A 27304-nucleotide genomic window follows, 5' to 3' on the forward strand; every position below is an offset into this window, starting at 1 on the left:
TAAATTAAATTATTTAAAGTAGTGCAATAGAATTCTCAGACATAATATATGAATTGTATAGTTTGATACTGATATTTATATCTTACATTTGCCCAAACTAGGCCTAGCAGATCTGGATTCTAAAAATCCAGATAGTAAAAAATGATAATGAATATTCAATATCTTCTTGATGTTTCCAGCTGGTTATCTACATTTTTGCAGGCCACTTCTGATAAGGGGAACTCAAAACAAGTGATTTTTAAAAAATCTTATAGAGTGAAACATTATCTCCCCTATTATTGTCTTTGAGATGAAACATTTGGGTTATTTTTACAATAAAAGCTTCTCTGCACTATCAATAATATTCACTAAAACGGTTGTCTTGTCTTATTCTAAATAATGCATTAAACTGTGTAACTAATGGGAAAAAATGGCAGACAGGATCAAAAGGGTTCCAGAAATAAAGAATAAGCAGCTTACAGATTTCTTAAAACCTTTCAAGAAGCATCACAAAATAAATTTGTAATATGAAATGGTTCCTAGTGTGATTTTAATAGTTTACCCTGACCCAATATACTTATTTATTTATTTATTTTTAAAAGTCACTATAATGTTATGAAATAATTATTTGGAAACATTATGGAGAAATTTTGATTTATGATTCCTGACTGTTTTTTTTTTTCTATTACACAACAGTACTGAGTAGCCATTTCAGTACTATTGTGTGATTGATTTATATTTACAGTAAATCAATCAAGAATCAACTTTGCCATTATTTAGAATGTTGAAGCAACCGAGATGGGTGTCTAGGGATTCAGCATTATAGAACAAGATTAATTGGGTAATCAGTACGGTAAATGTCAATTGATTGACCATCTGTTGATTCTTTTTTGCAGGAAAAATATCCCAAAACAAATTGGATTCCTGTAGCCCACTCTTTGATACTTATTTAGATACTTATTTGATACTTTGATGAAGTCCTGGGTATGATTTCTGCACAGAAGTCTCCAGGAGCTGCTAAATAATTATTCTCCACTCAGGTTTTCTATTTTTAAAATAAGCTTTCTAAAAAAATGAGATGATAAGAAATAAGGGAAATAAGGGGACAAATAATAAGAGTATTTCAAAAGGAAAATGCAACTCTGCCATGGAAACTCTGATTTCTTACTTTAAGGCACAAAATGCTTTAAAAGGAAAAAAAATACCGGTGTTTGGACAATAGTATAATAACAAAGCCCATAAAAGGATAACAGATAATTTGCCACCTATTTACCAGCAGGTACTTTTATTCAAAACGTAAGTAACTATTAAGACTCCACATCAACTATTTAAAAGAAGGAATGGAAACAAAATATAGCTTGAGAGCTTTTCTTTTTTCCCCCTTTTTTAACTAAAAGGCCAAACTTACTCAGTTGAAATAGACCGTGGCCTAAATCTTTTGCCTTTGACTTTCTTTCTGTTGCTTCCTATATTACCTGAAAGAGATAATAGTAAATTATAATTTTGGAATTAAGGCATTCAGCAGCCCTAATGATACAAACACAATGTATTTAGGTTCAGGGCTTACCTAACCCTAACCCTAACCAGTGTTCCCTCTAATTTTTTGGGGTGGGTGGGCGGAAAAGTATAGTGTCTGAGCGGCAGTCCCTTCGGGATTGGGCGGCACAGAAATATTAAATAAATAAATAAATAAATAAACAAACAAACAAACAAACAAAAAACCCACCCTGTTTTGCCTCAGAGAATTTCAAAATAAAATACTGTACTCTGTGTCTATTACAGTGAGCTCATAATAGGGCATCTCTATCAATATCAAAATGCCACTTAAATAGTTGAGCTAGTTTCAAACTAGATTTTGATTTTTTTTTCTCTCTTCCTTACTCCCATTCTTTTTCTTTCTCTTTTCCTTCCTCTCTTTTTTCTATCTGTTTCTATCTCTTCCTCTCTCTCTCCTTCCCTCTCACTCTTTCCCTCTTGGCTTCTGGGCAGGTTTGAAAAACTCTGAGTTGATGATGATTTTTAAGTGAGCGATTGCTCACTGCTCAGCTTAGAGGGAACTATGACCCTAACCCATCTATTAAACTATGTTTTGGCTTACGGAGAGTTTAGAATTTAACCAAATCCTTAATAAAAGAGAAAAAAAGGAGGCAGAACATCAAATTTTTAAAGTTCTATTATGCTCTAAGCAATCTAAGAAGAAAACTAACTTCTTTAGATAATCGTTGAAATCTATCATGCTAAGCAACAGTGTTTCCCACCTTGCCATGAATTACTCCTTGGTCTCCCATTTTGACAGATGTCTGAATGATTCTTTGCATCTTGAATTCTTTCACTCCATGAATGAGATAAGCCGTTTGACCTACAATAAAGAGCAAGATCCAGGCGCAATGGTTGATTTTGGCATATTAGTATTTCAGTAATCCCACTACTAACTTACATATTATGCTGAAGAAACTTAATGCCTCCTGAACATCCTCAAACGTGTCCCAAATTACTTAGCAAGGTAGGTTAAATTTCACACGTCCTGTAGTTTTCTTTCATCTCAAGCACACCCAACACATCTAGGTGGTATCAGCATCAAATAGCTATTCTAAGCTTTGTTTACTGTGCAGGATATAAAATTAGGATAGAAAACCTCTGGATAGTATAATATGTTGAGGGCCAAAGTAAGCAGTAAGAAGACTCAAAGAACAAAGTAAATTGAGGGCATCCATTCTTTTTTAGATACTCTGCTTCTTTATTTTGTGTGACATGGAAACCTAAAGGCAATAGTGAGTGAATTCTTATTAGAAAGCCAAAATGGATTCTTGCATATAAATTTTGAGAATTACAGATGAGTTTTGCTGTTCTATTAACACTGGTTGCCCGCATGCCAAAATGTAAAATATAGGAGGACCGCATACCAAGTGTTGTTATCAGAAACAACAATCAAGCTATCCTTCTTTAGCTGGATGTTCCACAGATGTATATCAACTACCTTTCCTAGAATTTATAGCCAGCACAACCAGCAAGTGAAAATTCAGGAATAACTAGAGAAGGCTGAAACTAACCATAGTTATAATACTCTTGAAAAGTATTAATAGTCTGATTATGAAGTAAAAGCTCAGCTATTGCATGTTTCAGAAGATGCAGACTTTAAAAAAAAACTATAATGTTCTTAAGAGTTAACAACTGAAGAAGGAATTACTGGAAATAAGTAGTAGAAGACACATAATAAATATGTAATATTTAAGCAATGCCCATTTTAAAAGTCAGTCAACAATTCATAGGAAGAACAAAACATTGGAACCCTGCAAAAATATTAGGAAACAGATATTCCAAAGATTTCTCAATTTATTTTCTGGAGACATTCAGGAATGGAACACTCCACATTGTTCAAATATAGTTCTCAGAAAATAGTTAACATCAGTCAATTTTGTCAAACAATTCAGGACTGATTTAGAGTTATTTTTCAAATAGGCATCCATCATAAAGACCTTACTGAAGTTTAATAAAGGAAAGCATCTTAATTACATGCCTACTTTTGCACTGTAATGTGCTACAGCCTTCCACCCATTTGTCCTCCAGGTACTTCAGACTAATATTCCTAGCAAAATAGGAATTTGACACTGTTATAACATTTTCAAATAACAAAATCTTTCTTCCTCCATATCAATTTCCCATTTGAATGACCACCAAAATAATAATCTGAATTGATTATGTCTCTTTCTTTTTTAATTAAGTTAAATTCATATATTGTAATTAATGTCTGTTTATTATTATACTACTCTAATGGTGGTTGGTTACTTATAAAGCATTAAAACACTTTGATCATTTTTGCTATAAAAATGATGAAGACTTTATCTGCTTATTATTATTATTAAATAATAATGAATATATCTTTGTCAATAAATGGAGTGATATGTCAAATGGAGTCCAATGCTTTTAGTTAAGCATGACATCTGGATTGAGAATAAAATTTGAAGTTGCTGCCTTTAGTCTTCCTTTCACAGAAAAAGCTAAGGCATTTTTTGATCATTCACTGCTTAAATATTGCAAGAGGAGATAATCAACTGAATATTAAATTTAATTTAGCAGAATCAAAGATTTATTAATATCTTTGTGACCTGATCTGTAACAGAACAATCTTTTTACAGGACAGCTGGTTATAAGTAGCATTCTACTTCATGCAACATTATTGTGCATATATCTTATAAGCCAACCAAATGATTTGCTCTAAACATACATGATTGGTAAAGATGTGAAATGTAAATTGGAAATGCCAGGTAAGTTAAGAACAAAAAACAGTGAAGTGGTGATAACATACAACATGTATATTCTTACATTTTGTTTATCTATTACAATTGTTAAAAGTATGAGTTTTAAAAAATCCTCCATCTTTGGTTACTTGAACAACCTATAAAACAAAGCCAATTTTGGTGTTTTGTTGGCTTTAATGTTTTCAAGGTATCACAGAACTGGAGAGGTTTCCTAGAAAATCCATTTACTCATTGAGGATCTACAGTGCAGGATGAAGTTATTACAGTATCCCATGCGAAGTTCCATCCTGTTTTTTCAAGTATTGTCTGAATACAAGAATGAAAACAGGGTAATTACCACTGAACATATTAGTAACTGGAAATAAACTACATAAAATGAAGACAGCATTAGTATTAGACATCTCTAATTAGTGTTGGATGTGCCTGTTTATCAATGGAAGACAAATTGAGCCTGAAAGATATACATTTTAGAGCTTGAAAAAAACTCAGGCTGAATATTCCAGTGGCTTTTGTTTTGTTTTGTTTTGTTTTTAAGTAGGATCAGAAATAATCTCACAGCCTAAAATTTCCTTGAAGCTTAGATTCATCAACATTTGTGGCGCAACAGTCAGTAATCAAAGATGGAAGAATTTCAACACAGCCCACAAAAAGGAAGGAAGGAAGGAAATAAGGAATCAAACCTGCTGCAAAACAATGAAAGGTTCTGACTAATGGAATAATGTGTGATGGAACAGGTAGAAATCTGAAAATGCGACAGAAAAGCAGACCTCTTCTTAGAACTAGATGCAGAGTTTGTGCTGACTCCAGGTGGCATGTCGCTATAAAAGGAGTCGGCCTCACCAGGCTTTTTAACATAATCTCCCTGAGGAATTTGTCTAAAGCATAATAAACATTTTGAAGTCAGTAACAACAGAATACATGCATAGGCTGAAAATACATTGACTTACTCACTATCTCTCTCTCCAGTCAAGAAAAAAGAGTTAGCAAGCAGTTAAATTATTTTATCTCACAACCACACAAATAAGACAGGTGAGAGAAGAAAATAGCCATATATTCTATAGTACAAAAATGTATTTCTAAAATACATAATTGTTTAATCTTAGTCAGTTTCTAAAATGTTTACATGTAATATGCACCAGTGAAATGGGCCAAGCTTCTTTATATTTAAAGGAAACAATTTTATGAAATTAAATTATATTTCCCTAGCAATGGAGTAATGAATTCTGCTGAAATATGTATTTTCCTGCTTCTATCCCATTTAATGAATGCAGACAACTTTGTTTCCTTCCTGTTTCCTGGATAATTGATATAAATGTTTTGTTATTTCTTAATTTTTTATGGATGTTACCTTTAAGTACCTGCCTATGACAAGAGAACTTTCTATGCTTCGTGTCCTCAAAAGCAAAGAGATCACTTGCACCTTTAAAAAAAATGCAACAAAGAATACTCTTCCTATCTCCTTAGCAACAAAACCATTTTGATGTTTTGTTTGTAAAAATTCATAGCTATATAAATAAAATATATCCCAGACTTCTGTCCATAACGTTCATTGAACACTGTGATTTTTAAAAAAAATATTAACATACACTACAGAAATCGCAATGAAACGTGTTAGAATTTTCCATGCAGTCAAAGAACAATTAAATGATGTTATTTCAGAAAAAGGTGATACAGCATCCTAAATTATCCAATAAATAGTAATAAAGCCAATTGCATTTCAGGTAGTTTCCTGAGGGATACTTAAACTTTGGTTTAATGCTAAACCAAAAATGATGTTTAGAACATTATTGAAAACAGGTTGAAATGGTGCAATTTTCATAACAGTAGCTTGACAAACTCATTGGGGTCTTTGCCACTATATTTTTGCAATCTTATTGGTTATAGCGATCCCAAAATTAGTTTTCGCTCAGTGTCATCTTTTAAATGGTATTCATTTCTTAAATAAACGTTTGTTTCTCTATATAAAAGGTTTCTTTTGTACACAACATTCCAGAGTGAATGGAAGAATGCCATCGATATGCAACTTCAGAAGTTATACTGGGTAGAGATAGGCAATCAGATCAGACTCAAGATAGTATATCTGATCCTTATTCTACATCTCTGACTTTTAAAAAAGCCATGATTTTAAAAAAGAACCACGATGGATACCAACTGGAAGTGAAATTATATATAACTATCTGAATTGACACTATCTGAAAAGTTATAAAAACCAGTAATGTAACTTTGTAAAATATAACTTCATGTATTCAATATGAAACATTTTAGAAATCTAATAATCTAAAGTGTTTGAGAAGTCATTAACTATCAGTTAATTGGCTGTTTTTGAGAGGAATTTGTCTTTATTCATCTACTGTACCTACAATGTCTAGTAGCACCTTAACAATTAACAAGTTTAAGATACTATACTTTGGTGGATGGCTGTCTAGGGATAAATGTTCAGCATTTTGATTGCCAAAGAACAAAAATTATTATAGGAACATATAAACCCAAAGTAAGGAAGTACTACAAACTTAAAAAGAGACCAATTAAATTATGTTATTTGTTGGTGACAAGCCCACAAATAAACAGGACTTTCAGCAGAACATAAAGGTGATATGTGGCACTTTGATTCACACAAATGTTTGCAAGTATCCATATCTCCTAATACATACATTATGAGTCAATGTGGTCATACTTTATTTGCACATACCTCTGTCTTCGATAGTTTCTTACAAGAGAAAGGAAGAGAGACAAAGAATGAGTTATAGTGTGCCATTTGCTTTCACTTTATTTACCGTTTTAAAGAAATGTTTGGATCCCAGAAACTCTGAGAAGAAGGAGGCAATCTTACATTTTCCTTGATACAATAGTATCTTGCATCACTAATCCATTCGCTCCCTCTCCTCATGTGCACACCAAAAAAAATGTTTTAGAAATTTATGAAAACTTCATGAACAAGATGAGAATTTATCTAGGAAGTTGTTGTTTGAGATAAGACCTAACTCTTATAAGCAATTCTAGGAACCAAGCTAAAAATATCACAATATATAAAAGAAAATGCTAGTAGATATTAATTATTTTTTATTTTTGAATCTAATTTTATTATATTTAAAAACAATAGGTTGTTGCAATGACAAACTAATGAGACACAAGTGCATGCAAATGTTTTGTGCTCTTTTTGAAACTATTGTAAATCAGCTTCAGTGGGTAACATCGTGAAAGTTTTTTCTTAACATTTTCTACATTATTTTCAAATTTGTATAGCAGTATTAATATTATATACAGAATTTAAAATTTTAGATCCAAATACAATGAACTCTGTGCCTCTGCATCCAATTAGATAGATTTCTATACATTAAGAGCATATCAGTTCTTTAATTGTGCACTAATATTTTCTTCACTGGATCTATTTAAAAATAGATATCTATTTGAAAATTATTCTATTCATAAGCTAATTAAGAAATAAATTATTACATTTCTTGCTTTCTTACTGTATTTTTCTAACTTGGTGAAATCAATGTTTTTTTGTTGTGTTTTTATTCTTTGTTACCAACCATTAGATTATTTCTTAGCTTACATTTTTTCTTTGTATGCAAATTACTTACCTGTAACCCCATGCTGTTATCCCCATAATAAGAGCCAACACTAAAATTGTACCAGCAATAGCACCAATAATAATATTTGTGCTAGTAACACCTAGATTAAAACAAAAACAAGAATTTAATGTGTTACTACTAGAGAAACCCACTCAAAATTACACAATCTTTTTTTCTTTTAAGGTAAAATTTTGAGGGGGTGGAATTCTGGGGCACTTAAGTGAACAGTGAGCTACACAGGATTCAAGCTGGCAAGGATCAAAAATAGTTATAGGTTGTTATTCTTTCTAATTCTACATGTAACAATGTAAATGAGACTATATTTGACCAAGACCGAAATTTGATGGAAAACTCTTTCTTTAAAATACTAAGTGAAGAATCGGTACCCTTGTTTCTGTACAGATCATGTTCAAGGCATTTTACATGAACAGTAACATATACATATAACACACCTGAATTGTGCAAGCTTCCATCAATAATTGGTTTCATGAGACGCTTGCTGCAATCTACACCTGTCCATAACTGCTCACAGACACACTGCATTTCATTACTGCAAACCTACAAAGGATGTAATTCAAATTTAAAATAGAAAAATCCTAATATATGTTTCCTGGGAATCTAAGAAACTACTGTATTGAATTTTAAATAACATATTATAATCTCCCATATTCAATTAGTTGACCATGGATGGATAAGATACAATGCATTTTGTCTGTTTACATCCCACTTTTATTATTTTTATAAATGATTCAAGGAGGCAAACATACCTAGTACTTAAATGTCTATGGAGATTCTAAAGTCATCGAGGTCATGGTTGTCCCAAAGGTACTTTTTCAAGAGGCAACTGGATTTTCTGGTTTGCTTTGAAGACATTTCGCTTCTCATCCAAGATGTTTCCTAAGGTACCTAATACTTCTTCCTCCTATCTTCCCCACAACAGTCCTGTGAGTAAATGGACTAGGCCAAAGTCATCCAGCTGGCTTTCGTGCCTCAATCAGGATTTGAACTCAAGGCCTCCCAGTTCTAGTTTGGCGCCTTGAACATTAAACCAAACTGACTCACTCCCATTATGAGAATCTATAGAGCTTCTTTGGGATTCTCCACAACATTTTGGTGACAAGTTTTCAATAGTTTGATTTGTCTTTAATATAAAGTTTTCTTTATATTAAAAACACAGAATATCTACATGTTTAGTTTCCACTAAATAGATTTTTTAAACAAAATATTGGAAAAAAATCATTCCTGCTTATGACTAAGCAATGGCTCCTATAGCTCTCAGATGTTGAACATGGTCCTATCCAAAAACACTATCCACCTCTAAACTGCTTATTAGTTTAACAGGAAAACTATGGGTTTGGGGGGGTTTTGAGAGAAGGGGAGGGAAGGGAATATTGAAATAACTTTCAAGCCAGGCTGATACAAATTCAGTATTTTATTTCTGACCGGAAGTCTTTAACTATACGGATTCTAACTAACAAGTCTAGGTGCGAATGTATCTAACCAGGGAGACAGCATCTCTAAGTATTTATACTGTTTACCCCCAGCAACAGGCAATTTTGATAGTGCTACAATTTTGGCACCAGGAAATATCAACCAATCATAACAGAGTATGTAAAACCATGAATCTTTGAATTTTACCCAGTAACTCACACTTAGCATATTTAACAAATATAAACTAGGAGTACTGAATATCATATTTAAAATATTTGGGGAGGGGGTATGGGGGCAAAGTTATTCTTCTCCGTGCAATAGAAAAATTAATATGCTGGAATTATCACTCCCTATAAGGGATACCCTTGAACAGTCAGAAACAAACTTTCTGAAAGCAACATACATGCTTGCAAACACAATTGTGAACATTTTCACATCTTCATTTGAAAGCTCCCCTCTCATTTTTAGAACTACTGCCTGAAAACAAATTGTTAATGGATGACTGCCACTTATTTTGGTATGTCTTTAAAGGCATTTCTTGTGTACAAGGAAAGGAAAGATTCATTTGTGCTAAAAATTTACTGCAACATTGAAGAAAATCCCAGGGTTATAGTCTAAATTGGGTAGTTTAAAAAAAAAGCTAATAGAAAAAGTTCGTAACAACTGTTTCTATACTGTGCAAAGAAAACTATATGTCTGGGTACCGGTTGATATAATAACTAGGGCGTGAGCTCAGCTTAGAGGCATTTTTATCACTATTCTTCATCCATGCACTGGTGCATTACTGGGCTTCTTTAAATATCCAAAAAGAATAAATGAGTCATATTTCTTCCACATTCGAGCTCCCCTATCTCAAGGCAAAAAGACTAAACTTACTCCATGTCCTGAGCAAATAAAGCCATCTGTACTTCCGGGACAGGAACTAAAGTTAAAAGTATCCATTGAGAGACATCTGTGATCCCAGCATATTCTGTTAGGACCACAGGGTGTACCATCTTCTACATAACCCAGGTCTGCATCTTCTTCCAACTTCACATGACCACCACTACAAACAGAGAAGGAAGATTTAATGAATGAAAACATTTTAACAATTGAAAATCATTTTGAACAAAAATACAACCAAATTATTCTATACTAGATATTACATCCGTCTGTATCTATACAAGTCTTAGTAGGTCACTGTGTCTAGCTGACCTTGTCTGGCCATGGAAGTTAAGATGGATAAGTCCATGGAATATCAGGGCTTCAAGGATTGTTAGCTTGCTGTGATAAAAAAAGCAACACATTACAATAAGGCTGTTGTGGTTAGCTCTGGCCCAGCTCCTGCCCCAAGGACTGTGGATGTGGGGGAGACATCCACATGCTGCAGGCCTGTTTTGCCCCTCCGGTGGAATCTGATGATGAAGGCTCCTGTGACCAAGAAGACATGAGTGACAGGGAGAAGGAGAGTGTGGCAGACAGCTCAGAAGGAGATCAATTATCTAGCTCCTCTTTGGATTCAGAACAAGAGTTAATGATACAGCCATGCATGTGGAGAGCGATGCATAGGCAACAACAACTGAGAGATTATTATCAAAGAAAATGAGGCCACCTGTGGTTGGGTGGGGCTGTGGTAATTAGTGAGGATGCTATAAATAGCAGCCTGTGGGTTTGGCCATTGTGGAGGATTATCTGATCATTGTGTTTCGTGACTGCTTTACTGACTTTGACCTTTTGTGTGCTGTTTTTTCCCCGCTTTGAAACTAAACCAGAGCAAAGTGTGTTTCACTTTGTGAAAGAAGAAGGACTGTGAATTGCCTCACAGCTGCAAGCTAAGTATCACAGAACTGATAAGGGACTTGTACAAATTACCAGTTTGTTTGGACACGAGTGCTCTTTGCTATACCAAAAGAGAGCTTAGTTTAAGTGAATTTTCATTATAAAGAACATTGTTTTGAATTTTCAAACGTGTGTGTGTCTGAAATTTGTACCTGTGAATTTTCGGGAGGAGTCTACCAGAGAGCCCGACAGAACAAAGGCTATGAGCTATATTGTGGGAACTTATATTCACAGAATATCTCCTAAATGTGCAAGATGGTTGAGTATGATAAAAGACAAAAAAGACAAAGATCTTCTGAATGAAAAATATACATAAAAGATGGTGCAGGTGGAGGAAAACCAAGAAATCACAACATTGATATATTTGTAAAGATCATTGGAATAGAGCCACACATTCTGAAACATCAAGTTAGTCAGACTCTAGAAGAGTGATGGCAAACCTTTTGTTCCTTGGGTGGCAAAAGAGCATGCATGCACACTATTGCAAATGCGGGAGTGCCCACACCCATAATTCAATGCCTGGGAAGGGAGTAAACAGCTTCGCCCATCTTCCGGAGGCCCTCTAAAGCAGAGGTCCCCAACCTTTTTTGCACCAGGGACCGGCTTTAAGCTAGACCAGTTTTCCATGGCCCGGTGGGGGGGGGAGCTAGCTGTCAGCGGCGCCGTAAAAGGGGCGATCAAGAGAGGAATGGGTGAATGAATGGACGGAGGGTGGGAAGGAAGGAAGGAAAGAGGGAAGGGACAGGAACAAAAGAAGGGTGCAAAGGAAGCAAGGAAAGGTGTGAAAGGGGAGAGTAAGAGAGGAAGGAGTGAAAGAAGGGAATGAGGGAGGAAAGAAGGGAGGAAGGAAAAGGAAAGCAAGAAATGGAGGGAGGAAAGGAAGGAAAGAAAGAAAGAAAGGGGGAAGGGACAGGAACAGAGGAAGGAAGCAAGGAAACTTATGAAAGGGGAGAGTAAGGGAAGAAGGTAGGAAGGAGAAAGAAAAGAAGAAATAGAGGAAGGGAAGGTAAAAGAGAGAAAGAAAAAGAGCAAGAAAGAAAGCAAGAAAGAGAAAGAAAGAAAGGCAACTTCAAAGAAAGGCTCACTGAGCATCTCTCACTCTCTCTCTCTTTCTATCCCTCTTTCTTTCTTTCTCTTCCTTTCTCTCTCTCCTCTTCCTTTATCTCCTCTCTCTCTCCCTCTCTCTTTCTCTCCCCCCTCTCTCCCCCTTTCCCTCTCTCCCTCTCTTGCTATCTCTCCCCCCTCTCCCTCTCTCTTTCTCCCTCTCCCTCTCTTTCTCTCTCTCCCCCCTCTCTCTTTCTCTCTCTCTCCCTCTCTTTCTCTCTCTTCTTCTCACTTTCTCTCTCTTGTTTTCTTTCTATCTCTTTTGCTTTCTCTCTCTCTCACTCTTTCTTGTTTTCTTTCTCACGCTCTTTCTCTCTCTTGTTCTCTCTCTTGCTATCTCTTTCTCTCCCCCCCTTTCTCACTCTCTCTTTCTCACTTTCTCTCTATCTTGCTGTCTGTTGCTCTCACTCACTCTCGTTCTCTCTCTGTTCTTCTCAGCGATGACGCGCGCACGCCCTGCCCGCCTCACCTTTGCGAGAGCACTTTCGCCCCGGGCTCTCAGCAAGGGGGTTTGCAGGAGAGGCGGGGCCGGCGAAGGTGATATTGAATGTCGGGGGAGAACGGGCGGTTGCGTGCGCTCCCTATCCCCCTGCTAGCCCACTCGGAATATTCAAAATAAGAAAAGCCTTCGCCGGCAAAGGTTTTTCTTATTTTGAATATTCTGAGTGGGCTAGCAGGGAGATAGGGAGCGCGCGCAACCGCCCGTTCTCCCCCGACATTCAATATCACCTTCGCCGGCCTCCGCTGAGGAAAGCCTTTGCCGGCATTTCCTCTCGGCGTCAAGGAGGTGCAGCGGCGGGCGGAGAGAGGGAAGGGGGGGCAGTGGCGTCCCTCCTGGCCTTGGCGGGCCGCCCAACCCTCCCCACCTCCTGCAAACGCGGCGGGCGGCGGGGGGAGAGCGAGGAGCCGGTTCCGGCGGGCGCGGGGCTTGGCTGGCTGGCGGGGGGGAGCGCCGCTGGTGGTGCGGAAAGGCCGAGGGGGCCCTGGCGCCGCAGACGGCTGAAAAGCCCCAACGGCCCAGTCCCGGTCCGCGGACCGGCGGTTGGGGACCTCTGCTCTAAAGGCTGGAAACAGACTATTTCCCAACTTCTGATGGACCCAGTAGGTTCATGTTTTGCCCTTCTCAGACTCAATAGGCTTCCCTGGAGCTGCAGAGGGTAAAATCGTCCTCTTTGGAAGCCAAAAATGCCCTCCCAGAGCCTCTGGGCAAGCCAAAAATCATCTGGCTGGCACATACATACACATACATGCAGCTGAGCTGGGGCAACGGCTCACGTGCCAGCAGATATGGCTCCGCATGCCACCTGTGGCACCCGTGCCGTAGGTTTGCCATCATTGCCTTAGAAAATACTGCCAACAAAGCTGCAGGAGTTGATGAAACAACTGCCAAATTGATTAAAATCTTCCAAAATGATGCAATTAAAGTTCTACTTGTAGAACTATGGAAAATATAATTTTAATACCAAAATTAGACAGTGCTAATGAACATTAAAATTGTTGAACAACTGCATCTATCTCACCCATCAGATAGATAATGCTTGATTTTGCAGCCCAGGCTTCAACAAAATATAGAATGAGAATTTCCAGATGCCAAATGCAGAAGAGGCAGAGACATCTGAGATCACATCACTTGCCATGTACAGTGATCCCTCGATTATCGCGAGGGTTCCGTTCCAAGACCCCTCGCGATAATCGATTTTTCGCGATGTAGGGTTGCGGAAGTAAAAACACCATCTGCGCATGCGCGCCCTTTTTTCATGGCCGTGCATGCGCAGATGGTGGAGTTTGCGTGGGCGGCGGGGAAAACCCAGGGAAGGTTCCTTCGGCCGCACAGCAGCTGATCTGCTCGGCAGCGCAGTAGCAGCGAGCAGACGAAGATCGGGGTTTCCCCTTTGCGTGGGCGGCGGGGAAACCCTGATCTTCGTCTGCTCACTGCTGCTGCGGCCGCCCAGCAGCTGATCTGCTCGGCAGCGCAGTAGCAGCGAGCAGACGAAGATCGGGGTTTCCCCTTTGCGTGGGCGGCGGGGAAACCCCGATCTTCGTCTGCTCGCTGCTGCTGCGGCCGCCCAGCAGATCAGCTGCTGGGCGGCTGAAGGAACCTTCCCTGGGTCTTCCTCGCTGATGCCCCCGCTCGCCCACCCGCCCGCCCGCCGCCCGCCCGCCGCCCGCCCGCCGCCCGCCCGCCGCCCGCCAGCAAGAGGGGGAGAGATAGAGAAAGAGAGAGAAGGAAAGAAAGAGATGAGAGAGGGAGGAAGAGAGTGTGAGAGAGGAAGAAGCAAGATAGAGAAAGAGAGAGAGAAAGAAAGATGAGAAAGGAAGGAAGAGAGTGACATCATCGGGTGGGAAAAATCGCGATATAGCGTTTCGCGAAGAACGAGATCGCAAAAATCGAGGGATCACTGTATAATAAAAAGGGCAAAGAAGTTCCAAAAACATATATTTTTTCTTCATTGATAGAGATCTTTGACTACACCACAAATTGTGGAAAGTTGATATACATATGGGTATATCATACCAAACATATGGGTATATCGTTTGGCAGGATCCAGGGGAAGAGCCTTCTCTGTGGCGGCCCCGGCCCTCTGGAACCAACTCCTCCCAGAGATTAGAATAGCCCCCACCCTCCTTGCCTTTCGTAAGCTCCTTAAAACCTACCTCTGCCATCAGGCATGGGGGGAACTGAGATATTCTTTCCCCCTAGGCTTCTACAATTTATGTATGGTATCTTTGTATGTATGATTGGTTTTATAATAAGGGTTTTAGCTGTTTTAGTATTGGATTGTTGCATGCTGTTTTTACCACTGTTGTTAGCCGCCCTGAGTCTACGGAGAGGGGCGGCATACAAATCCAATTAATAATAATAATAATAATAATAATGATGATGATGATGATGATGATGATGATGATGATGATGATATATCGTACCAAACATTTGTATGCCGCCCCGAGTCTACAGAGAGGGGCAGCATACAAATCTAATAAATAATAATAAACCATCTCTCCATCCTATTGATGAACTTTTTAGGATAACCTGAAATCAATATTTAGAGCAACTACATAATTTCAAATTGAAAAAGAAGTGTACCTAGATTGTATATTATCACCTTAATTAATTTATATGTATAAAATATTACTAAAATCCTGGACTAAAAGAAAGAAACAGAAAGTAGAATTTAAATTGTTAGGAGAAACATTACCTCAGATATGCTAGAACTTTATAACTGAGATGTTGGAAATAATGGTGAATTTAATTAACTTTATTTAAAAGAATACCAATGAACACAGCTGTCCTACTGCTCAGTACTTTGGGGGGAATAAAGATAGGTGAACCCAATGTAAAAGGTTAGAGAAAGTGAGGAAATAACTGCCAGTTATCTTTTTTAAAAAAAATATAAGATTTTAAAAATACACAGAAATTGTAGCCATGAAATTAAAAAAGATATCTGTTGGCAAGAATTACCTGCAATTGAAAGTTTTCCCCAAATTTTGGAGAGAAATAGATGTGATTTCACCATCAAGCTCTCCAAGTCTTGGAATATTAGAGGCAATGTTAGAGCACAGTAGATATCCACAAAGAACATCTCTGGGAAGAAACATTAAGCAAGTTTAAAAACAGCCTAAAAGAAACATTTCTAATTATAATTTCCTACTCTAGGAAATAATCATCTTTTAAAAATAAAATGTTTGCAGAATAATCTAAAAGTGGTAATAGCTCTTGCTACTCACTCTGAAATCTCCCCTTATAATTCTCTAATTTGCAGAATTATCTTCAGTGAACAATATTGATTCAGATTATGGCTGAGATCTATACAAATCAGGGGGCTATGCAATACTGGACATCATTGGAAAGATTCTCTCTCCCTCTTCCTCCCTCTCTCCCTCTTCCTCCCTCTCTCCCTTCTTTCCCCCTCCCTCTCCCACTCCCTTCCTCCCTTTCTCTCTCACACACCCATTTTGCTGTTCCTTTCCCCTTTTCCCTGTCTCACCCATTAAAAAGTTGGTGAATCTTCTGCCCATTTACAAAAGTATGGATCTTTTCTTTCATTATTAACCTGACAAGAGTTCTGATACTCAACGAAGTAATTATCTGATCACCTATCCCAGTGGTTCTCAACCTTTGTAATGCAGAGATCCCTTAATAAAGTTATTCATATTGTGGTGACACCCAACCATAAATCTAGTATTAATTCTCTTTAAGAGCTTTAAGATGATTAGCAGAAAGGTCAGAGGGACATCTGATTAGTCGGATTGTAAAAATATGTTCCAAGGCACCAAGGCTTTAGTTCCTAATACCATGGGAAATTTGTCTTTTCCCATGGTCTTTGGCGACCCCTGTGAAATGGTATTCGATCTCCAAAGGAGTCCCAACCTCCAGGTTGAGAACGACTACACTATCCCATAATAATGCAAACTAGATCTATGCTACTCTGAAAGTCTGAAGAAGAAAAAAGAGATTAAGCAAAACCGAATCTTAAAAGGCTTCATTTCCTGGAAGCCTGACCTTTTCTGGTAAACAAAAGTAAAAGATTCAAATAGGTGCATTGGTAGCGCTAGGCTACAGAAATCTATACACCTGTATCCAGAAGTGTAATCTTAATGCTATTCGCAGTAACTATACACAACCTGAAATATCAAACTCCACTGTAAACAAAGTCACAAGACTCTAGTCATTCAATTTTGGGTGATGGAGAAGAAGCATTAGGGGAGCAAAAATACTACAAGAAATGCAGTGAGAATAAGAATCGCCATTACATAGATTAGCATGAAGGTTTCAAAATGAAAAGGAATATTTGTAAAGAAGATTATGAAACACGATAGAACACAAATACAAATACTGTGTTATGTAAGCAGAGTGGCCTTAACTTACTCATTCTTGCACTGAATCCAAGTATCTTTGTCTCGGCCACAGCTACCTTTCTCTGTTCCTTCGATATTTAATCTTTCATAGCAATATTTATCAGCAGATGTCACTTCTGCGCATAAAATATATTTAAAAATATAACAATGTGTGATTGGAGTTAGAAATTCAACATTGTAAATGTAAATATTTGTGTTAAAGCCACATATTATATACTCTCAATTATTTTTCTTACAGACATATAAGAATAAAATATAAGAAACTGCTGGAGCATTAAAAACACACACAAGTATTGGTATCTAAAAAGGTGCCATCTAACCCAGTCTTTGCCAACCTGATATTTTTATTTGCACTCAATTTAATGTTCCATTTTGCCATAGTTGGCAGACCAGAAATACTGAAAGGAAAAGAAATGAAGGAGAAAATGCTTCATCTAGTTTTCTATTGAATTTATTTTTTAAAGTGTTTTATAGAAGGTTGAAAGTCGTCTTGCTCCATACATATGAATTTTAATAAACTCAGAACACAGATAAATACGTTATTAGTTAGGGAAACCTAATGGGAAAAAGAACTGCAGAAGAGAGAATTTCTAAAATTGAGACCTAAAACACAATTGCCAACCATTCCAAATAGAATTTGTGAGTTGTGAGCCACCCCGAGCAGGTCACAATGAAAGTTATCCCGGAATTGCAGGAAACAATAAATGCTGAGGTAGCCAAATGATGCTAAGAACAACAAGGACTTCTTTAGATACAATATATTTCTTACATTTTCTTTAGGTAAGGCAGAAAAATATCATCAGTTGCTCAGAGAAAATGGCAAAATGCAATAGATAAGGATGTGCAAAATTCATCGATTCAGAAAGGGAACATTTTGGAAAACTCCAGATTATTCCATTCCCTCCTCTGGATCATTGGATTGTTAGGCAGTTCCTGAAAGTAAATTCTCAGATCTGTAGTGGTTTGAAGTATCATAGACATGGGTGAAATGGATTTGTTCTGGGTCTCACCTATCTTCAGACCATTTCAATTCAGTGCCTTTTAAGAGAATCTATTTCCAGGAACTACCAAACCACCTCTTGAACAATAATGTCTTGATGAACTCTAGCCAAGTTCTGGAAGGGGGGGAGGAAAAAAGCATACAATATGTATACATTGTATACCTGTGAATATATTCAATATTTAATCAACGTTTACAAAAGAATCGAAAACACACAATTTCAAAACATTACTCACTATCTCCCCATATGTATTTACACTGTCTGTCTCTTGTTTTGCATCTTCCTCCAAAACAAATGCCCTAAAGAAAAATGTCAGAAAGTAATCACCATACTTTGTAAATATTTGTTTAATAAACAACCATTGCTTATCTATTTTTCCACTCATGGAGTAAATATATTCAGATATGTGCTGCCAAAGTCAGTTTGACTGTGTTTAGTGAGATTCAGGATTGCAGACTTAACATTTCTTTAGGTTTCAAATACAGTGATAACTTGTCTTATGAACTTAATTGGTTCCAGGACGAGGTTCGTAAGGTGAAAGGTTCGTAAGATGAAACAATGTTTCCCATAGGAATCAATGGAAAAGCGATTAATGCGTGCAAGCCCAAAATTCACCCCTTTTGCCAGCCAAAGCGCCCGTTTTCGCACTGGTGGGATTCCCCTGGGGCTCCCCTCCATGGGAAACCCCACCTCCGGACTTCTGCATTTTTGCGATGCTACAGGGGAATCCCAGCAGGGGAATCACAGCATCACAAAAATGGGCGCTTCACTGGCAATGGGCGCTTCGCTGGCAACGGAAGTCTGGAGATGGGGTTTCCTGGCGAGGGAAGTCTCAGCGAAATCACAGCATCAGCATCATGGTTGACCCAACTTTACAGCCCTCTCTAAGCAGTTTACAGAGAGTAAGCATATTGCCCCCAACAATCTGGGTCCTCATTTTACCAACCTTGGAAGGATGGAAGGCTGAGTCAACCCTGAGCCTACTGAGATTCGATCTGCCAAACTGCTGGCACCCGATGACCTGAACAAGAAGCTTACTGCACTCTAACCACTGCAGCACCAAGGTTATCAAGTTCCATATATCTGGCAAACACAAATGTTCAATGCTAGTCAGGAGTGAAAATATAACCTTTAAGACTGTAAAAGCAAATTCTTGGGCAGATATATAGTGAGCCAGTTAAATCAGAGTTTCTTTCAAATGATTTCCCACCACAACTATCTGGGCTGTACTGTCTCTTCTTGCATCAATTTATCCCTCCTGCCTTCTTCCCAGAACCTTGCATACTGAAAATAGATGCAGGATGATCATTTTTCTATCATTTGGCACTTTGGTGTTATTGTGGGTTCATAATAATGGTGAGGCATTGTAAGCTTGTAACCATTTCTATGGTCATCTCAAAAAGAGTATTCTTAGAAAAATACTGATAGAGAGGTCTTCCTTTTATATTGAAAGATAAATGGTTATGAATTCTAACATCCCATTTTGGTCAAACCGCTGATTGCTAAAGCTTTGAGAAGGATTTTCCATCTGAATAGAAACACACAGATTATGAAGGCAAAGCCAGAAGCTATTTAGTAGAGTTGTACTGCCATCTGGTGATCATCATTGAAATACATTTTATCTTTCCATTCTAGGTGGAACCAATTATAAATTGAATCACGTTTAACTTGTACAGCTATTTTATTTTTCTTCATATATGGATTGTTTTTTTAAAAAACCCCAATATCATTAATAATTAAAGATCATCAATGCATCAATTTTGTAAAACTAACATGCATAATGAATGCTACATATTTAAGTCAGCCTCTGTTAGCTTAGTGCCACTTAGCAAATGTTTTTTCTTTTCTTGGTTACAGATCTTCCAGGGATATATACTGCTCAAAAAAATAAATGCAACACTTAAACAACACAATATAACTCCAAGTAAATAAAACTTCTGTGAAATCAAACTGCCCACTTAGGTAGCAACACTATTTGACAATCAATTTCACATGCTATTGTGCACATGCAACTTTGTACAGAACAAAGTATTCAATGAGAATATTACATTCATTCAGATCTAGGATGTGTTATTTGAGTGTTCCCTTTATTTTTTGAGCAGTATGTTTGGCATTCTAGTTAGTAAGAAAAAAGAGACTCAACAATAAACATGTGGAATTGATTCAAACAATGAACAAACAGTAAGGCAGGAGTCGTGATTAATGAGAGGGACAAACTATATGCAGTTAATGAAATTTTGTCTTTAGCAACAGAAAACCAACCGAGGAGGAACATGACAGTCCTGTCTCAGTATTTAAATTTAAGTCACGTTTTTCCTTTTCATTATAAGAAGAAATTATCAATCTACTATTGAAGGCTCCTATTGTACCAGATCAAGATACAATAGGTCTCATTGGTAAAAACTATGAATGCAACAGCCTTTCAGAATCTCAGCTTGGCCTTATAGTCTGATTTATTTTTATTTATTTATTGTTTATATTTATATGCTGCCCACTCCAACAGGACTCAATAAAACAATAAAAATCGAATGCATTGTACATACCTGTTCATTATCACATGAATACCCATCTATTTTGTAGAGATTTGGAGAGCACTAAAGACAAAGCAGAATGAATTAAATAATCAACCTCGTGATATCTAAAATTAATTTCTTAAAAGTTACCCAAATTTTGCTTTTCATTAAATATAGGTAGTCCTCAACTTACAATAATTTGTTTAGTGACCATTTGAAGTTACAATGGCACTGGGGGGGGGGGAAGTGACATGATTATTTTTCATATCTACAACTATTGAATCATCTCCATTGGCACATGATAAAAATTCAGACATTTGCAAACTAATAAATATATAAGGGTGTTGCAATGTCCCAGGCAGGAGTGAAAAGCTCCTGGTTCCCTCATGTCTGGCGGTTGTCAGAGAGCTGGTCACGAAGGGAGTGTTAGGCTCCGCCCACCTGCCCGGACGCAACCATTTAGGTTCTTTTACCCTCTGCGCATGCACAAAGCATTTTGTGCATGCGCAGAGGATAAAAGAACCCAAATGATGGCATTTGGGCAGGTGGGGATTACAGTGATCCCTCGATCATCGCGAGGGTTCCGTTCCAGGACCCCTCGCGATGATCGATTTGTCGCGAAGTAGCGGTGCGGAAGTAAAAACACCATCTGCGCATGCGCAGATGGTGTTTTTATTTCCACAGCAGCAGCGAGGAGCCGAAGATTGGGTTTCCCCGCCGCCTCGCTGCTGCTGCTTGTCCGCGCGCGTGCCGCCCGCCCCCCGCGCTGTTGCTGGGGCCGCTTCTCAGCTGAGAAGCGGCCCTGGGGTTTCCCCCCGCGCGCGCGCGTGCTGCCCGCCCCCCGCGCTGTTGCTGGGGCCGCTTCTCAGCTGAGAAGCGGCCCTGGGGTTTCCTCCGCGCGCGCGCGTGCTGCCCGCCCCCCGCGCTGTTGCTGGGGCCGCTTCTCAGCTGAGAAGCGGCCCTGGGGTTTCCTCCGCGCGCGCGCGTGCTGCCCACCCCCCGCGCTGTTGCTGGGGCCGCTTCTCAGCTGAGAAGCGGCCCTGGGGTTTCCCCCGCGCGCGCGCGTGCTGCCCGCCCCCCGCGCTGTTGCTGGGGCCGCTTCTCAGCTGAGAAGCGGCCCTGGGGTTTCCTCCGCGCGCGCGCGTGCTGCCCGCCCCCCGCGCTGTTGCTGGGGCCGCTTCTCAGCTGAGAAGCGGCCCTGGGGTTTCCTCCGCGTGCGCGCGTGCTGCCCACCCCCCGCGCTGTTGCTGGGGCCGCTTCTCAGCTGAGAAGCGGCCCTGGGGTTTCCTCCGCGCGCGCGCGTGCTGCCCACCCCCCGCGCTGTTGCTGGGGCCGCTTCTCAGCTGAGAAGCGGCCCTGGGGTTTCCCCGCGCGTGTGCCGCCCACCCGCCCACGCCGTTGCTCGCGCCTTACCGGGGCAAGAGGGGGAAGACCCAGGGAAGCCTCTGCCCGGCGGGGAAACTCCACCATCTACGCATGCGTGGAAGGGCACGCATGCGCAGATGGTGGAGTTTACTTCCGGGTTGAAAACTCGCGATATAGCGTTTAGCGAACATCGAGATCGTGAAACTCGAGGGATCACTGTATCTGCAAAACATCTCAATTTTTCTCTTTTTTTAAAATGCTCTTTACCTGACTGGAGTCTCCTTTGCATGTCTCTGGAATGTCACAATCATTTACAGCTTCTCTGCAAACCACACCTTTAAGTTCAAACTGAAAAGAAAAAAGTAGTATTTGGGAGCATTTATATATTTGCAATTGTTTGAATATAAATATCATAAATAACGTTTTTACTTAATTTACTGGATATTTTCAACACTACTCACATAATTAAAGATATGATTGTCAAATGTTCAGTTTAAGATTTTCTATCTATTAATTGATAATCTTTAACAATAAGATCAGCACACAAGTCTGTGCTGACCAATTGGCCCCCATCTTCACCCAAATCTTCAACAAATCTTCAACAAATCATTAGAAATATACCATGCTCCTTCTTGCTTCAAACACTCCTCTATCATCTCAGTGTCAAAGAAGCCCTCTGTCAAGAAATTGAATGACTATAGACCAGTTGCTCTAACATCTGTAGTTATGAAAACTTTTGAAAGGCTAGTGAAGTCACACTTGAAAACCATCACAGATGCACTTTTAGAACCCCTGCAATTTGTATACTGAGCAAATAGTCTGACAGATGATGCTGTTAATATGGCTCTGCACTGCATCCTACAACATCTTGAATCTCCAAAGACCTACACAAGGATCCTCTTTGTAGACTTTAGTTCAGCATTCAGCATCATCATACCAGACATTCTTCTAACTAAACTAAATCAGCTAGTGGTACATGAACACACTTGTAAGTGGATCACAAGCTTCCTAACAGACAGGAAGCAGCAGGTGAAGCTAGACAAAACCACATCAGATACTTGTACAGTGAGCATGTACAACTTAAATATTGATTCCCAATGGAAAGCAAAGATGGGTCTCTGCACACCCAAACATAGGAAGACATATAAATGACCTCATAAGAAAAACGCTAATAGACAATCCTAAATAGGATTCATACCTCACATGGGTTCTACCGGAAATCTCTGTGTGAATGGGGCATAGTGCGTCTGTTGGGTCCCATGTCAAACTGTATATCACACTATGACCAGCTAAGATCAGGGCATATACCAGCTCAGTATCTCATTTTTTTTTCATATACAAGCCAATGGCCTAGACCAGTGATGGCAAACCATTTTTTCCACAGCTGCACGAGTGCCCACACACATAATTCTTTGCCTAGGGAGGGTGAAAACAGATTCCCCCACCCCCCAGAGGCCCTCTGGAGGGCAGAAATGGCCTGTTTCTCAACTTCTAGTGGGCTCATTAGGCTCACGTTTTGCCCTCGCCAAGCTCCAAAGGCTTCCCTGGAGCCGGGAGAAGGTACAAACACCTTCCCCATCCATATGGAGGCTCTCTGGAAGCCAAAAACATCCTTCCAGAGCCTTTGTGCAAGCCAAAAATTAGCTGGCCAGCACACACATGCATGTTGGAGCTGAGCTAGGGCAATGGCTCGCGTGCCAGCAGATATGGCTCTGTGTGCCACCAGTGGCACCCATGTCATAGGTTTGCCATCACTGGCCTAGATTGGTATTTCAATATTGAGCTTTTCAACATTTATATTTTATTGTATTTAGTTGTTCTAGATGATATTGCTAGTCCATCTATGATATGCCATGTGCTAAATAAATAATTTCATAATTCCATAAAAGAAAGGAATAGTTTCCCCAAGTCATTTCAATACGTACCTGACATTTGCTACAACACAGTCCATTACTGCATTGAGAGTTAGCAGTTAGAGTGCAGGAACTGCAGCAATCTTCACCTTCAGCATGACATTCCTAGGGAATGGAACTAATGGTGAAACAGCAGTTTGACAGAAACATGCTGCAGCTTGACCAGAAAACTGCTGAGATGATTGCTTCTCAACATTTCACTTGTCCCCCTACTCTGGGCATAATGCACACTTCAGATGACAAAGAAAACAACAATGCAGTATTTTGATAGCATGAGGGAGAATGCCAGAAAAGAACCTAGAATAATAATAATGTTGGAAGGCACCTTGGAAGTCCTCTAGTGCAACCCACTGTTCGTGGCAGGAGAATAGAATAGAATAGAATTTTATTGGCCAAGTGTGATTGGACACACAAGGAATTTGTCTTGGTGCATATGCTCTTAATGTACATAAAATAAAATATACATTTGTCAAGAATTATGTGGTACAACACTTAATTATTGTCATACGGGTCAAATAAGAAATGAAGAAGCAATATTAATAAAAATCTTAGGATACAAGCAACAAGTTACAGTCATACAGTCAACATGGGAGGAAATGGGTGATAGGAATGATGAGAAAAACTAGTAGAAGAGAAGTGCAGATTTAGTAGAAAATCTGACAGTGTTGAGGGAATTATTTGTTTAGTAGAGTGATGGCGTTCGGAAAAAAAACTGTTCTTGTGTCTAGTTGTCTTGGTGTGCAGTGCTCTGTAGCGACATTTTGAGGGTAGGAGTTGAAACAGTTTGTGTCCAGGATGTGAGGGGTCAGTAAATATTTTCCCCACCCTCTTTTTGACTCATGCAGCATACAAGTCCTCAATGGAAGGCAGGTTGGCAGCAATTGCTTTTTCTGCAGTTCTGATTATCCTCTGAAGTCTCTGTCGGTGCTGTTGGATTGCAGAACCAAACCAAACAGTTACAGAGGTGCAGATGACAGACTCAATGATTCCTCTGTAGAACTGTATCAGCAGCTCCTTGGGCAGTTTGACCTTCCTGAGATTGTATACTATTGAGATTGTATACTATTCCAGATTTCTTTAGGCTTGATGGGATGAATATACCAGGGTGGCACAGCAGGTAGAGTGCTGTACTGCAGGCCACTGAAGCTGACTGTAGATCTGTAGGTCAGCAGTTCAAATCTCATCACTGGCTCAAGGTTGACTCAGCCTTCCATCCTTCCAAGGTGGATAAAATGAGGACCTGGCTGGCTCTGTTAAAAAGTGCTATTGCTAACATGTTGTAAACCTCCCTGAGTCTAAGGAGAAGGGTGGCATAAAAATTGAATGAATAAATCAAATGAATAAATAATACATGATCCCAGAAAAAAAGAACACAGAATAACAGAATAAATAATAGAATAATAGAGATGGAAGGGATCCCAGATATCCTCTACTCCAATATCTTACCCAAGCAAGAGATTCTACACCATTTTGGACAAAGGGTTGTCCAATCTCTTCTTAAAAACTCCAGTGATGGAGCACCCACAACCTCAGGAGACAAGCCAGTCCACTGGTTAATTGTTTTCATTGTCAGGAAATTTCTCCTTCGTACTAGGTTGCTTCTCTTTTTGATTTAAGTTTTCGTCCATTGCTTTTTGTTCTGCCTTCAGGTCCTTTGAAGAATAGGTTGTGGTATTCACACTTTCTTGATTCTATTCATCTGTTATTATTTTTGGGTGGCTTCAGCACACTGCTAGCTCTTAATTAAATAGTTATGCACTATGATTCCTAGATCCTCTCACAGTTACTAGTATTGAGTCAAATTTTACATATTCTCTATCTGCCATTTGATGTTTCTTGCCTAAGTGTAAAACCTTACTTTTCTCACTATTGAATTTTATTTTGTTAGGCAGGGCTAAATGTTCAGATCTGTCAAGATCTTTCTGGACCTTGAGCCTACCTTCTGGAATATTGGCTATTCTTGTCAGCATGGCGTCATCTCTAAATTATAAGATCTTCTTCTATACCTAAATTGTTTATGAAGATGTTAATGAGTACTGGGCCTAAAAGAGAACCTTAAGGACTACATGTTCAGTGTGGTTTGTCAGCCAGTTATAAATCCATCTGGTGATGCTCTCTATCCCACAGTACCAAGAAATAGGTTGTGGTCTACATTATCAAATGCCTTATTGATATCCAAGTATATTATGCCCACAGTATTTTACTGATCCTTTAATTTAGTCACTTTGTGAAAAAATAAAATAATATTTGTTTAGTATGATTTGTTTTTGACAAATCCATGTTGGCCTCTGGTTATAACCTGGCTTGCTTTTAGGTGCTCACAAATGTGTTGCTTAATTATCTTTCCCAGAAGGGGGCAAGTACAAGTGCACTAGAGCAGAGGTCCCCAACCGCCGGTCCACGGACCGGGACCGGGCCGTTGGGGTTTTCCAGCCGGTCCGCGGCGGCGCTGCCCTCCCGGCAGAGGACATTATGCAGGACAGGGTGGGGCGTCGGGCAGGGCGGGGAGAATCAGGAGGCTCCTTTGGCGGCTGGGGGCTGCCTGGCTTTGTGATTTTGGCTGGGGGGGAGTTAGGAAGGTCCTACTTCTCCCCCCCCCAGCCAAAAACTCAAAGCCTATCTGCTGGATATGGGCGATGAGTGGGACGAGCGGTGCCGAAGCCGGTGGCTGTGGCAGCTGCTGCAAGAGGCTTCTGCGCCGCTCTGTCCCACTCATCACTCGTATCCAGCAGATAGGCTTTGAGTTTTTGGCTCGGGGGGGGACTTAGGAAGGTCCTACTTTTCCCCTCCCCAGCCAAAAACTCAAAGCCTATCTGCTGGATACGGGCGATGAGCGGGACGAGCGGTGCCGAAGCCGGTGGCTGTGGCAGCTGCTGCAAGAGGCTTCCACGCCGCTCTGTCCCACTCATCGCCCGTATCCAGCAGATAGGCTTTGAGTTTTTGGCTGGGTAGGGGGACCTAGGAAGGTCATACTTCTCCCCCCCCCCAGCCAAAAACTCAAAGCCTATCTGCTGGATACGGGTGATGAGTGGGACGAGCGGCGCGGAAGCCTCTTGCAGCAGCTGCCACAGCCACCGGCTTCGGCACCGCTCGTCCCGCTCATTCCCCGTGTCTGGCAGAAGCTGCTGCCCGAGTGCTCTTGGCCGGCGGGATTCAAAGGGGAGAATCAGGAGGCTCCTTTGGCGGCTGGGGGCTTCCTGGCTTTGTGATTTTGGCTGGGGGGAGTTAGGAAGGTCCTACTTCTCCCCCCCCCAGCCAAAAACTCAAAGCCTATCTGCTGGATACGGGCGATGAGCAGGACGAGCGGTGTCGAAGCCGGTGGCTGTGGCAGCTGCTGCAAGAGGCTTCCGCGCCGCTCTGTCCCACTCATCGCCCGTATCCAGCAGATAGGCTTTGAATTTTTGGCTGGGGGGGGAGAAGTAGGACCTTCCTAACTCCCCCCCCCAGCCAAAATCACAAAGCCAGGCAGCCGCCAGCCGCCAAAGGAGC

General features: G+C 39.9%; 1 protein-coding gene across 1 annotated transcript in view; it reads right to left on the reverse strand.

Moving 5' to 3' along the window:
- The window catches only part of ADAM22 (ADAM metallopeptidase domain 22), a 194043-nt gene that overhangs the window by 23181 nt on the left and 143558 nt on the right, over positions 1 to 27304 (reverse strand). The window contains exons 17-29 of the mRNA XM_070728164.1: positions 23828 to 23920; positions 22170 to 22250; positions 20568 to 20618; positions 18260 to 18323; positions 17034 to 17139; positions 15627 to 15749; positions 10121 to 10289; positions 8266 to 8371; positions 7823 to 7913; positions 6928 to 6945; positions 4919 to 5113; positions 2238 to 2338; positions 1388 to 1454 (exon numbers count right to left, since the gene is read on the reverse strand). Of these exons, the coding sequence (XP_070584265.1) occupies positions 1388 to 1454; positions 2238 to 2338; positions 4919 to 5113; positions 6928 to 6945; positions 7823 to 7913; positions 8266 to 8371; positions 10121 to 10289; positions 15627 to 15749; positions 17034 to 17139; positions 18260 to 18323; positions 20568 to 20618; positions 22170 to 22250; positions 23828 to 23920 (1265 nt within the window). The remainder of the gene's footprint in view (positions 1 to 1387; positions 1455 to 2237; positions 2339 to 4918; positions 5114 to 6927; positions 6946 to 7822; positions 7914 to 8265; positions 8372 to 10120; positions 10290 to 15626; positions 15750 to 17033; positions 17140 to 18259; positions 18324 to 20567; positions 20619 to 22169; positions 22251 to 23827; positions 23921 to 27304) is intronic.

The sequence above is a fragment of the Erythrolamprus reginae genome, chromosome Z (assembly GCF_031021105.1).
Source record: "Erythrolamprus reginae isolate rEryReg1 chromosome Z, rEryReg1.hap1, whole genome shotgun sequence".
Lineage (NCBI taxonomy): Eukaryota > Metazoa > Chordata > Lepidosauria > Squamata > Dipsadidae > Erythrolamprus > Erythrolamprus reginae.